This window comes from Pipistrellus kuhlii, unplaced genomic scaffold (genome assembly GCF_014108245.1).
Source record: "Pipistrellus kuhlii isolate mPipKuh1 unplaced genomic scaffold, mPipKuh1.p scaffold_m20_p_41, whole genome shotgun sequence".
NCBI classification, from domain to species: Eukaryota; Metazoa; Chordata; class Mammalia; order Chiroptera; family Vespertilionidae; genus Pipistrellus; species Pipistrellus kuhlii.
The window spans coordinates 1,806,161-1,820,312 of NW_023425542.1; the positions used below are offsets into that span (position 1 = coordinate 1,806,161).

The 14,152-nt window shown below is 50.5% G+C and overlaps 1 protein-coding gene and 1 long non-coding RNA gene across 2 annotated transcripts in view; both read left to right on the forward strand.

Annotated features, from left to right (window-relative positions):
* The window catches only part of LOC123651259, an 8,806-nt gene extending 8,653 nt beyond the window's left edge, over positions 1-153 (forward strand). Inside the window, exon 3 of the long non-coding RNA XR_006739849.1 lies at positions 41-153. This is a non-coding gene — a long non-coding RNA (uncharacterized LOC123651259). The remainder of the gene's footprint in view (positions 1-40) is intronic.
* Positions 154-388: 235 nt separating this feature from the next.
* LOC123651253 (interferon alpha-inducible protein 27-like protein 1) overlaps positions 389-14,152 on the forward strand; it is a 30,072-nt gene continuing 16,308 nt past the window's right edge. The window contains exons 1-5 of the mRNA XM_045571948.1: positions 389-398; positions 508-654; positions 4,009-4,038; positions 5,282-5,443; positions 5,968-6,065. Coding sequence (XP_045427904.1) covers positions 389-398; positions 508-654; positions 4,009-4,038; positions 5,282-5,443; positions 5,968-6,065 — 447 coding nt within the window. The remainder of the gene's footprint in view (positions 399-507; positions 655-4,008; positions 4,039-5,281; positions 5,444-5,967; positions 6,066-14,152) is intronic.

A 14,152-nucleotide genomic window follows, 5' to 3' on the forward strand; every position in this document is an offset into this window, starting at 1 on the left:
AGCACTTGGGGTCTCACACTCTGTTTCTGTGTGACAACAGGCTGTGCACCTTGTGTTCCCCACACTGCAACCAAGATGTCAGATAAAGCCATCGAGGCGGAGAAGGGTTTACAGCTGACACCCTCCTTCAGGAGTCCCAGTCAGATGATGAGGGCCCTAGAGAGGACTTTGGAGGGTGAGGTGACCCACGGCTCAGAGCAGAGGGGTGTGAGCAAGTCTTTTCCCTCCTGGGCCCCAGCCTGTCCCTCTGTGAAGTAAGGGACCTGCCAGTTCTCAGTTGCCAGCCAGGTCTCCCACTGGCTCCTCCTTGGGCTCATCTCCAAGGATTCCCATCACCTACCAGCACAGTTGCCACAGACGACCCCTCCCCAGTCAGAGTTGTTGGGAAATGGTGGAGGGTGCTGTGTGCTGTCTATGGGCCTCAAGCCCTCCTCGGGGGCCTGGGGCAGCAGCCTTTGGTCCCACATCTGCCGCCTTCTGTTTGCTCTTTTTCTGCTTCTCTTCCAGAGGAGGAAGAACCCTCCCAGCCATCCTCTGCTGGTTCTACTCCTGGGGTGCCACCACCAGGACCCCCATCAGGTCCCCCAATGTGGCCATGGAATAATTCCAAGAGGCAGTCCAAAGACAAAAAAAGCAATTTCGCCAGCACTGCAGGTAACTGGTCCCTGGGCACTGAGGCCTCACCCCACCATCACTGCTCAGCTTAGCTTTCTCAGCTGTGAGCACTGAGGCACATGTCCCTGGTGGGAAGCTCTACTACACCCAGATCACCAGAGAAGGGGCAATGAAGCCAGCGATGCTCTGGAGTCAGAGGGACTGCCTTCCAGGTCCTGGCTCTTGGACTGACCTGTTGCCTGACCCCAGGCCAGATACCTGCCCTCTGAAAACCTTGCTCCGTTTGTTTCTAAGTGCCAGGGTAGGATTTTGTCATTAGCTCATCACAAAGGTCTGCTGCTCAGCTTCTAGTCAGCTTGGCACTGGCTCTTTGCCAGTTTAAGTCCATTGCCAGCGGACCTATTGGTCCCACCCCACCAAGGCCTGGGTAAGTTTCATTTCTCCTGTGTGCTCCTCCCCCTGTTGACACACCACAGCCTGGTCAATCCTTTCCTGCCGGGACACATCCTTGCAGAGCAGGCTCACCACTGAGCTGGGGCCAGCCCAGGGACAGGGCAGCACAAGGTCCACTCTGTGTGTGTTTTAAATTGTGGCAAGATCCACGCAACATGGAATTTGGTCTGAGGGCTTTCATCTGAGTGGTGGTGATGTCAGAAATGTCTAAATATGTAGAGAATTCCTATAAGAATTTATTTGAGCCAAACTGACGCAAGATCTCAAATGTTCCTGAGTGTTAACAGTTTTGCAGGCTCTTTTGTGCATTTGAAACGAAGGGGGGAGGGAGGGGAGAGACAAAGGAAGACTGAAGGAAGCCAGATGGGGATTGGGCTGAGGAAAGTTAACAGGAGGAGGTGTTCTCTTGAGGATTAAAACTGCTTAGATGCACCACAACACTGGGCAGGACTGGCATAAAACCTTTCACTAAAGAAGTCATAGATCCGGGAAGCCACTCTCCACCATGACCTGCCCTGTTAGGAATGTGTGGTCAGATCACCATGGGAAGTTACTTTCCATAGAATCCCTTTCATTCGCCCACAGTGGAATCATACGGTATTTGTCTTTTTTGTGATTCACTGGTTTCCCTTAGCATAATGTCCCAAGGTTCACCCATGCGCCAGAATTTTGTTTATCCATTCATCAACCTTTGGATGTTTGGATTGCTTTCACCTCGTGGCCATTGTAAATAATGCTGCTATGAACACGGGGTGCAGGTATCTCTTCTAGACTCCATTTTTAGGTCCTTAGGCAAATACCCAGAGGTGGGACTGCTGATCATTTGGAACTCTAATTTAATTGTTTGAGGAGCCTCCATACTGTTCTCCATAGGTGAGGGAAACAGCGATTGGTGGCCTCTGTGCCGTGTCAGCACGGTCAAGGTTGAACCTGAGGAGCTGGGAGGAAGGATTAAAGAAAAGACAAAGAGAATATAGCTGGGGCTCCATGGATCTCCCATGCATGGATGAGGACACAGAAAAGATCCAACCGGCAAGATGAGGCTTTACTTTATAGTCAGAGAAAAACAAGCAAGTGGTCGAAATAGTTACAGTGTTCCCGTTAGCTACCTGGGAAGGATCTAGGGAAGCTATAAGGTCAAGCTTAATTATGCTAGGAGAGCTCTGCCCCCTAAACTGGGACTTGTTTGTGACTTTGCAACAGATCAATCTGAGGCTTAATCCTATAGCCACTTCCTAAAGGCCTCTCATACGTGCCCAACTGGGGATCAAACCCAAAATCTAGGTACATGCCCTGACCCAGAATCAAACCCGCAGGTTGGTGTACAGGAGGACACTCAACCAGCTGAGCCACCCTGCTGGACTCTTTGCCTGTTTTGTTTTTGTTTTTGTTTTTGTTTTTTTTAATATATTTTATTGATTTTTTAAGGAGAGAGAGAGAGCTAGAAACGTCGACCAGCTGCCTCTTGCACACACCCCACCGGGGTTGTGCCCACAACCAAAGTACATGCCCTTGACCGGAATTGAACCTGGGACCTTTCAGTCCGCAGACCGACGCTCTACCGCTGAGCCAAACTGGCTTCAGCTTTGCCTGTTTTTTTTTGTTTTTTTTTTAATTGGGTTATTTGTGTAGTTTGTTTTCATGGGAATTCATTATATATTCTGAATATTAACTCATCAGATATATGGTTTGGAAATATTTCCTCCCATTCTGTAGATTTCCTTTCCACTCATTGATTGTGTGCTGTCATAGTCACTTAAGGCTGCTGTAACAAAATGCCCTAGACTGTGGGCTCATCAGCAACACAGCTTAGTTCTCACAGTTCTGAAGGGTGGAATGTCCAAGATGAAGGCCCTGGCAGATAAGTTTGGTGAGAGCCCGCTTCCTAGACAACCACTTTTAGCTGTAAATTCACATGGAGGAAGGAATGAAGGGGCTCTCTGGGGCTTCTTCTGTAAGGGAACTATGTAATCCCAATCGTGAGGGCTGTGGGAATAGGTCTGGGCTGGACTTATCAATTTGTGTGTCATCAGAATGCAGTTGTCCTGAAAATCATGGACTGGGTGAGGCACCCAAGAGGTGGAGTTAAAGCAGAGGAGGGGTCTGAGGACAGAGCCCTGGACATGCCACCTTCAGAGATCAGGGAGAGGGGAGGAGACTGAGCAGAGGCAGGTGTGGTAGGAAGAGAAGTGAGAAAGGACGGTTCCTGAAGGCCAGGTGAGGAAATGCTCCTAACCAATCCTAAACACACTGAGTGGCTTTAAACAACAGAAATGTACTCTCCTACAGTTCTGGGGATTGGAAGTCCCGAATCAAGGTGTCCACGGGGCCATGCTTCTTCTGAAGGCTCCAGGGGAGGACCTGTCCCATGCCTCTTCTCACTTCTGGTGGCTGCCAGAAATCCTGGCTGCATCACCCCAGTTGTTTCTCCTGGTTGCCTTCCTTTTCTGAGTTAAATAGGAAGTAGAGAACCAGGAGGGTGGAGGTGCAGGTTTGAAGATTGGGGAGAAGTTGTAAATGCTGGGAGTTCTCAGAGTGGGGGGAGTGAAGAGAACAGGAAACTTGGTAGGTTGCAGCACAAAAGAGGAAGAGTATGGGAGAGAGTCAATGGTCTTCAAGGGGCACATGTGATGGGCTGATATAGAATCCACTTGGGTGAGGAGGGCACAGAGGACATGGGACGAATGAGGGGCAGCCATGGGGGTTATATTGTGTCCCCTCCAAGAGCACGTGGAGTCTTTTCAAGCTGTTGCCCTTCCCCATCTGGAATGCCTCAGCGCTGTGGGCTTCCCCCGTCCACATGCTCAGTAACTCTGACCTCAGGCAGGAGCTGCTCTGTCCTCTGATCCCGGCTCCAGAGCCGCCTCCCCACTGTGGGTGGCAGCGGGAAGGGCGGTGAGGCCAGCGTGTCACACTCACATGCATTCTCTTTGTGTCCAGGCAAGGTTGGTCTAGCCGTGCTCGGAGGAGGTGAGTCTCTCTGGGAAGGAGGTCAAGCCCCCATCTGGCTCTGGGCTTCTGGGAGCAACCTCCGGTGACCCAGCCCAGGATTCCCTGGAGCCTCAGAATGCGGGTGGGACAGGGGGAGTGGGCAGGGGACAGAGGTGAAGTAGCAGAGGTGAACCTTAGAGCACAGAAACTAAAGCAAAGCCATGAACACACCCCAGTCCCAGCTCAGCTTCTGCTGGTGTAAACCTGTGGCCCTTCCATCTGCCTGAGCCCAGGCTTCCTCCCAGAGGGCAGGGCTGTGGGGAATGTGGGAGCGGAGCTGTGTCTGGTTCCCCGGAGCTGCTCTGGGCGCCCTGGCAGGTCCTCCAGTGAGCCCAGGGGTTAGCTGTGCTCCTGAGCAGGATCCTCCAATACAGGGGCCAGAATTCAAATGAAACGTTTCTGTCACACTAGCCACACCTCGATGCTCAAAAGCCATGTGACTACAGTATTGGATGGAGCAGGTACAGAACATTTTCTTTTCTTTTTTTAAAATATATTTTATTTTTTTTAATATATTTTATTGATTTTTTACAGAGTAGAAGAGAGAGGGATAGAGAGTTAGAAACATTGATGAGAGAGAATCATCAATCAGCTGCCACCTGCACACCTGCTACTGGGGACGTGCCAGCAACCAAGGTGCATGCCCTTGACCGGAATCGAACCCGGAACCTTTCAGTCCCCAGGCCAACGCTCTATCCACTGAGCCAAACCAGTTTTGGCCATAACATTTTCTTTGTTGAATGTTCTGTTACTGGACTGCTCTGGAGATGTAAGATGCGGAGGCAGCCCCACATACACTGCTACAGGCCCTGAGAGCAGAGAGCAGGAGCCCCCACCCCATCACCTCTGCAGAAGAGCAGCGCTGATGTCATCTTCTGCTGACCCTGTGCTTGGGCGGGAGGGGAGTTTTCCTACCAAAGGGGAAGCTTGAAGGCCACTGCTTGTTTCAACTGATTTACAATAGTTCCCACAAGGGCAGCTCGGGCCAGGACGGCTGTGAGCCTCCCAGGTGTCACAGCAACACAGAGACCTGCAGAGTCCTGGGACCCAGTGACTCGCTTCTGTGACACCTACAGCCTTCCCTTGTGTTTGGGTGCCTGACCCTGCCCTGTGCCTCTCCCAGGGAACAGCAGACCCCAAGTTCATGCCCCAGGAAGATGACAGGGAGACCTGAAGGAGCCTGTCCCATGGGGGTCAACCTCAAATGCTTTTTCCCCCACAGTGGTGGCCGTGGGTGCTGTGCCCGTGGTGCTGGGCGCCATAGGCTTCACCAGCACAGGCATCGCTGCCTCCTCCATAGCTGCCAATATGATGTCATCAGCTGCCATTGCCAATGGGGGTGGAGTTGCTGCCGGCAGCCTGGTGGCCACTCTGCAGTCAGTAGGTAGGTGTCCTGAGCAGGAGGAGGGAGGGATGAAGGGAGGAACAGAGCCAGGATGGGATTCAGCCCAGAGCCTAAGCCTGAGGGAGGGCCTGTCCTCTCCTTCCAGTGGTGTGGTCCTCAGATCCTGGTCCTTTGTCTCCCCTCTGCTGTCCCTCTTTTGGTTTGATGGGGTGGGTGCACGGGTACAGTCCAGCAGGTATGCTTTTTCAGGCAACCCTACAAAACCTGGGAACACCCCATTCCCCAGTTCTAGACCCCAGCCTCTTCTGAAAGGTGAGGTGCCTGCTATTTCTCACAAGGTCTGCCCTGTCACTGGGGGACTCACCACCAGAGTTCATGCCTCCTCTTTGGGCAGCTGCTCCCCAGAGCAGACATCCTAAGGTTTTAGGAAGTAGGAGGTAGCAGGAGTGGGATGCTGGGGCCTCTGGCTGCCTGAGGTTCCCTGGGATCTCTGACCTCCGCCCTTTCCAGGGGCTGCTAGGGCACCCTGTGCCCCTGTGGTTTCACCCTCTCTTCTTCCCCAGGGGCAGCTGGACTCTCCTTGTCATCCAAAATCCTCCTGGGTGCCACTGGGTCATCTATTGGGGCCTGGATGTGGCGTCCCTTCAAGAATAATTCGGATGAGGATAAGAAAGAGAAGCGCTGGCAGGTTTGGTTCAGTGGCTAGAGCATCAGCCTTTGGACTCAAGGGTCCCAGGTTCAATTCCAGTCAAGAGCATGTACCTTGACTGGGGCACCTCCCCAGTAGGGAGAGTGCAGGAGGCAGCTGATCAATGCTTCTCTCATCGATGTTTCTAACTCTCCATCCCTCTCCCATCCTCTCTGTAAAAAAATTAATAAAATATATTTTAAAAAATAAAAGGAAAGAAAAAAAGAGGAGATGCTTTCAGGTTCTCTGGTGCCGTGCTCCGTCCTTGTGGACAGGGCAGGGCAGGGCGAGCTAGCGGGAACTCTGTAGGAACCAATACCTCTGCCCCTGGAAGCCAGGTCAGTACTGTCACTCACGTGTGAGCCTGAGGTCAGGTCTCCCCTCTGAGCCTCAGCTTGCTGCTCTTCAGATGGGGACCTGGACCAAGTGTCTTCGAACATCTCAGCCAGAGCCAGTGTGGTAGGATGACCTGGCTCTGGGCTCACAGTTTGAGCCACTGACTCGCTATCAAGCCCTGCAGCCTCAGGCATTATCCACCCCCTCTTCTCCCCTCCCAGGACTCAGGGTCTGGCTCCATCCTGACTCTAGAACAGCCTTTTTCATCTTATGAACACATACACGAGTTACTAAAATGCTGAGGCACACCAAAAAATATGGTTTTTGCCAATCTGACAAAAAAAAAATAGGTTTAACTATTTTTATAGTGGAATTCATCCATTCCACTAGCTTGTGTTCATACCTAAAATCTTTCTTTGTATTGGGTCCCTGTCCCTGTTCTGTGACTCTCACAAGAGTAAAGCAGACCCCAAGTTCATGCCCCAGGAAGATGACATGGAGATCTGAAGGGGCCTGTTCCATAGGGCCAAGCTCAAAGGCTTCTTCCCCCATGTGTTGGCCTTGGCACTACGCCCTTGGTGCTGGGCGCCATGAGCTTCACCAGCTCGGAATCCCCGCCTCCTTAAAGATGGAGGCCAAGTTGATGTCAGCAGCTGCCATTGCCAATGGGGGTGGAGTTGCTGCAGGTGGCCTGGTGGTGGCTCTATTGCACAGCAGGTCCTGGGCCTGGCACTGACTTGCATGACCCCAAGCCCATCACATGACCTCTCCAGACCTTGGACAGTTTGTATCTGAGTGCCCCATCTCTACTTCCATCCTTCTGACCATGGTCCTGAGCAGCGCCTAGCTTGGGTCCAATGTATGCGCTGGCAGAGGGCTCACACAGGCCCCTTCCTTTCAGCCACCCTACAAGGCAGTGCCCCCTTGCTGAGCTGGAGCCAGCGTGTGAGCCGACTGGTCAGTGTTTCCAGGAACTTCACACGCCAGGTTTTAAACACAGCCATGACTATCAATAAACTTATGTGAACCCGTGATTAAATAATTCATGTTAAAAACAAAGGCAATACCCTGGTCGGTGTCGCTCAGTGGGTTGGGCATTGTCCTGTGTACCAAAAGGTCACCAGTTCCATTCTCAGTCAGGGCACAAGCCCAGGGTGTGGGTTTGGTTCCTGGTGGGGGTGTGTTCTGAAGGCAACCGATCAGTTTCTCTCCCACATTGATCTCTTTCCCGATTCCTCTTTCTACAATCAGTAAAACACATTTTAAAATAAACTTAATAAATACCACCAACGTGCCACTTGTAATTGTTTTCCTGTTACCTATGCTCTTGGGTTATTCATACCTGCTGTGCCTGCAAGGAGGTGATATTGTAGAACAGGTGGCACCGCATGTCTATTCCCATCTTGGTGGTGAGGGATCCAGGTTGGCAGCTTGAAATCAGCTGTAGTGAAAATATTTACACCAAGGAAATTGGCAAGTCTTACCACACCAGGGCTTGATTTGTTTTCTTTAGTGTCTAATCTCTCTAGATACAAGAGTGATGGAGAAAACGTTAAAAGATTAAACTTAAAAGTATGTCTTGGGTGAATATTGTGATATGTACATTGTATTTCTGTTTTTTAAAAAACAATGTGTGTAGACATTACAATACAAATACATTATGAGAAACTGAGGGACTTAGGCTGCCACTCAGAAAAGGACTGCCTAATTGAGTGAGGTTCTCACTCACACCTTCAGCTTCTTTTACTTGCCAACATAAAATATCATCCAACATTCACATTGGAACCACAGTCATCTGTCAGTCAAGGGCAAGCATAGGTGGGCTCTAAATACACCCGTTTAGCAAAATCAATGACAGCTTTCTAAGGAAATTGATGGGCTGTGTACATACATGTATACATACATGTGTATGTGAGTGCATACATGTAAACATTCTTCCTCTGGCTGGTTGGTATTTGGCTGATGCTTCCTTCCCAAGGTCTGTCGCATGTTCTCTAATGCTCTCACTTTGTTGTTCTCCCAGGGAGAGCCCCTCTGGTGCCACAGGTGACCCCACCCTCTCTGCAGGCAGCCCTCAGCCCGCAGCCCTCAGCCCTCAGCGGGCACTTGGAGGTTCCCCTCCCCCCACATCGCACAGCGCCCAGGCAGGGCAGAGGTGGGGCCCTGGAGCTCAGCAGGGCATGGTTTGGGACGCCCCCTCAGGATGGGATCCCATGGTGCTGTCCAGGGGGGGGCCCCACCTGGGGTTGGCTGGGTATGTGAGCGAGACATCAGAGTGGGAAGCAGCTGAGGGAGTGATGGACAGGACATGGGGAGAAGAGGGGGATGCCCAACATGGTCTGGCTGAGGGGACAGAGGTGGGAGAGGAGGCGCACAGAAGCTTTGGTGGGGAGGATGGAGAACCGTGTGCTGAGCATTCTAAGTGGGAGGTGTCTTGGGACATCCACGCTGGAAACAGGTCTGGAGGTTCCCAGGAGAGGCTGGGGCTGCAGGTGCGTGGAGCCTTCTGGGAAGATTGCAGTGAAAGCTGTGGGTGTGTATGAGCTTCCCTGGGGCTGGGGGTTGGGGGGTTAATAGAGGGTTGGGTGCACCCTGAAGTGACCCACGGAGAAGCTAGACGACAAAGAAATGTGTAGCTAGGGTGGAGGCTGAGGGAGGGGAGGTTCAAAAAGGAAGGTCACCAGGGTGAATGCTGAGAGGCGCCATGGGGCTGAGGAGTCGCGGGAGGCAGGCAGACCAGTTGACAAGCTCCTGCCACAACCCAGGGACAGGGGTGTCGGGGGGACATGGGATGAGAACAGTCAGCTGAGATGGGCGGACAGATTCCATGCCCATTCCCAGGTTCAGGGAAGCTACCACCTGTGGGAAGTGGAAAGAGGAGGCTTTGGGCTTCTGTGATTGACAGCTGGTGTGCTTGGATAAGTAGGGAGCCCAGAGGAGCCAGGAGTGGAGGAAGCCTGCAGCCCGGGCAGAAGGTCTAAGGCAGCCGACCTCAGGCCTGAAGCTCAGGAGTGGTCAGTGCTAGGGGAGCAGGTGGTCAGCCCTACAGAGGGGCCTGGAGGGCGCTGCCTCCATGGTGGAACCCGGGAGTGAGCACACAGGAGCGGTCACTGAGTGTTTGTGGAGGGAATGAGTGAGTGAGAGAACGAATGGCAAGTGTGAGCCCTGAAGGGCTGTCCCAGCCAGGAGAGAGCCAGGGGACAGAGGCTGAGAGCTCTGAGGGGTGACTGGCCAGTGTCAGATCCTGCAAAAGCCAAAGGCGCAGGGCAGGCGGCCTGTTGCGAGATAAATCCCAAATCCAAATGGGATTCAACTGACAGGAGCGTAAAATAAACGCTGTTGCCTGGTAAACGGGAAGCCTCACTTCCCATGCTCTGACCTCTGGCAAAGGGAGCTGGTGGATTCCGGGGGCTGGGAGACTGGGGGGCTGATGGAGGGAGCCCGAAGACCCTACACCCCAAAAACACCGCCAGTAACAAGCAGTGAGAAAAACTAGGACTCAATTCTACATCTCATTTTATTACAAACCTGTCCTAGTGTTACAGAATCAACGGCTACTGAACTGACAACTCACAGTACTTTGATAACTGACCATGTTAACATTTCTCAGTACTTTAGCTCAAACGGAGAAAATCTTTAGAAAACCCCAATCTCCAGGTGTAGTACATCCCATGATGAGCACCTTTGTAACAAGGGAAACAAAGTGTGTCAGGAACCGGCCAAACACACACAGCAGGTGAGACTCCCGATGCAAACCAATGACTCCCTATAGAACATGAACATGGAGTGTCCCCCAAGTAAGGTACACAGAGGTCAGACTCCCGACAAACATGGATGACTCCCTATGAAATGTGAACATAGGGTGGTCCAAAAAATGTGCTGTGAGAAGAAATAATATCAATCCGAAGGAAGAGAATGACTGCCTTTTGAACATAAATATAGGGTGTGTGTGTGTCCCCTACCTCCCGCAAAAAAAAAAAAAAATATATATATATATACACACACACACACACACACACACACTCAGGTGTGACTCTGGTGAAAGGGAATGACTCCCAATGGAAAATGCAGTGTTCCAAAAAATGTGCACACACTTTAACAGCTGACAACTCACTGAATTTCCACCCCTTTTCAAGTCTCACTGATTTGAAGAAATGACTGAAGAAGGTCTAGGCTTTGAGCGAAGAAAATTTCCCCACTCGGCTTTCTATGCGGATCCATAAAAGATAAAGGTATGGTACACGACCGACAACGATTGAGGAGTCCAGGGCAGCTGTGGAGAGAGAGATATACACCCCAAACCGAAGGGACAATTCTTGTTGTTTGCGCCTCCATCGTTCGCCTCAGTCCTGGCGCTGCTGCTGAGGAAGCAATGGAACCGCAAACACCAAGATCCGCTGCTTCTGTTTGTGCGCCTCCTCTGTCCACAGCGGCCGCCACGCCTGACTGTGGCCCAGACACCTCATCCTTATGTGTCCCCAAAAGACAGTCCAGAGGATACATCTTCTCTGCTCAAAACTTAGTCTGGCTTCACCCATTACGTCAAATCCGCTAACCCTGAAATGGAGTGAAAAATGAGTTATCAGCATCAAAGTGTGCTTACATTTGGGGGGATACCCTGTAGTATATATTTGGGGGACACCTCAAAGCACATATATTTCATGAGGGTGAACACCTGAATGTAGTATATTAAATGTGGTTTCAACCCCAGGAAGTCCCTCAGAAACAATAAATCAGAGTCTCACCTCCATGGGGACACTGGGGCGCTGCAGCCATTTCCAAATCAGGCTGCCCCTGCCTCTCGCACACGCTCCCCTCTGCACACTGTGGCCACTTCCTGGGAGGGGCGGGCAGGGCTTCTCTCTGCCCCGTCACCCAGGCCGGGCAGACCCAGTATTTACAGAAAAGTGAGCAGGGTTGACAGGTCCCCGTGTGGCCCCAGGAGCCAGCTGGACAGAGGCAAAGCCTGAGGCCACCTGCCTGGAAGCCCACCCTGGCCTGCAGGACGTGGGTCCCAGGCCGGGCTTGGCCACGCTCTGGGTTAACAGTGAGCCTGACTCCAGGGTCCACCGAGGACTCAACGTCTTTGTAGTCTGGCTGGTCTGGGCTTCCCCTGGGACCACCAGGCTTCTGGGAAAGGGAGTTGAGTTTCCGGACCACGAGGGCCCAGCCCTGAGAGAGTGCGTGCATGTGTGTATCTGCTCACCCGCACACGCACACGCATGCTTTAATGGAGGTGATGTAGCTAACACGTGTTCTAAGGGGCCCGCTCACATAGTGTCTGCCTCTGGGAAGTCTGTTTGCATTTTGAGCGTCCCCAGGCCACAGTGGATTTGTTCCAAAGACAGCAGTGGCTGGAGGATCAGACAGAGTCCCACATGTGGTGTGTGACCCTTAGGGCTGGCGCAGCGTTGTCACTAACAGACAAATTGAAGCAGCCCGGGAACCTCATTCTTCTCCTACAGCCGCTCCAGGCTCCGCAGGCCGACAGGAGAGGAGGCCGTTGTCCCTGAGGGCACGTTGGTAGTTTGAAGGCTCCGGAGCTTCTTTGGTGTCGGGAGGAGGAGGGGGCCACTATGGGTCCTTTGCCTTTTCGCTACAGGTCACTGGTGGTCTTTTATGGGTTGTATTTTTTATTTTTTTATTATTTTTTTTTATTTGTTTTGTTTGATAAGTGAGGGAGGGTATTTGGTGAGGAACTGGTAAAGGGAACGGACAAAAATGTAGTGTTTGGAAGAGGGAGAGCCTATTTGGAAGGGGGTAGGGTGTCCAAGGATGACCAGAACTGAAGGCGCTTCAGCAAAGCCGGGCAGGCGCTGGGTCCTTTTTCTTCTTTTTGTTCTTTTTGGGTAGAGCAGCTAAAGGGTTATCCCCAGATAACCAAGAGAAGAAGGAAAAAAGAAAACAACACAAAACAGCCAATAAATGAACTGAATATTAACAAATGACGCTACAGTGGATAAAGATACTTGAGAATCAGAGTCCTGCCCAGCCCCGGAGAGATGGAAACAGTACCCTCGGCTCAACCAGAATCAGGACTCGGTGAATCAATTAGGCTCCACCACCGTTTAGGTAATTCAGTGGCACCCTTTTGCCAACGCTTTACTTGGCATGTGAGGAGAGGTCTAGATTGCTAGGAGCTAATGTGTTAGACCATTTTTCAATTTCAATGTGTTAGATTATTAAATAAGGTATTTGTTAACTTATGACTTGGCTTTTCTCTCTCATCCTTTTTAAAAAATATGTTTTCATTTATTTCAGAGAGAGGCAGGAAAAGGGAGAGAGAAAAAGAAAAATCAATGATGTTTCTATCATGGATTGGCTGCCTCTGGTTTGAGTCACAACTGAGGCACGTGCCCTGACCAGGAATCGAACCGTGACCTCCCGGTTCATGGGATGATGCTCAGCCAACTGAGCCACACCAGCTGGGCTTCCTCATCCATTTTAATGACAGGCTCCCTGACACCTTGGCTCACACACAATTTAAACAATACAACAAAATTTAATCAACAATATAGTTGCCATTGTTTTCTACTACTTGTGCCCAACGCTCAGGAAGCATTTTAATCCCTCTGTTGTAAAATTCTTGTGATTTTGATGCAAAAAATTCGGTCAATGCATTTTTGAGGCATTCTTCATTATTAAATTTTTTTCCAAGAAGAAAGTTTTGCAAAGAACGAAACAAATGGTAATCGGAAGGGGCAATATCAGGAGAATATGCAGGTTGAGGGAGAACTTCCCATTCCAACTGGCGCAGTTTTTCAGCAGTGATTCTTGCAGTATGCGGTCATGCGTTATCGTGGTGAAGAATTACACCCTTCCGATTAATCAGCGCGGGTTCTTTTTCTCTTTAAGCTTGGGCTAACCTTTCCAATTGGGCACTATACACTGCACTTGTAATGGTTTGGGTAGATGGTAAAAGTTCATAATGAAGAATTCCTTTAAAATTCCACCAAACACACAACATCACTTTTTTCGCATGCAAGTCAGGTTTTGGCATGGGCTGAGGAGCCTCATTTTTGTCCAACCATTGAGGTCGCCTTTTCAAATTAACATACAGCACCCATTCTTCATCTCCGGTAACAATTTGCTCTAAAAACGGCAAACGGTTTTGACGAGAGAGGAGCGAACTGCAAATTGTGACTCTTTGATTACGGTTGTTGCCGGTCAACTCATGAGGAACCCATTTTCCAAACTTTTGGACTTTGCCAAGTGCACGCAATTGATTGGAAATTGTTTTTTGTGAACAATTTAAAGTTGTCGCAAGCTCTTGTTGGGTAATTTGAGGATTTTGCACCAAAAGAGCTTGAAGAGCTTCTTGATCAAAATTGGACACACGGCCTCGACCACTCTTGTCATCTAACGAAAAATTTCCCTCGTGAAATTTCTCAAACCAACGCTGGCATTTTCTGTCACTAACTGCATCTTGACCAAGAGCACTACAGATGTTTTTTGCAGCCTCACTTGCTTTTCTTCCTAATTAACTCCTGCTCCTGTTCCAAGAGCTTGGAACGCTTAATGGTATGTTTCTGTAGTAAAATTGTCTACCTCCACTATTCACTAGTAATTTTTCTTAAATCCTCACTGGAGGGTATTTTTTCCATTGATCTTTAGAGAGAATGTGGAAGGGGCAGGAGGAGGGAATGAGAGAAAGAGAAAAAGACAGAAAGAGAGAGAGAGGTCCATGTGAGAGAGACACATCCACTGGTTGCTTCTCCCATGAA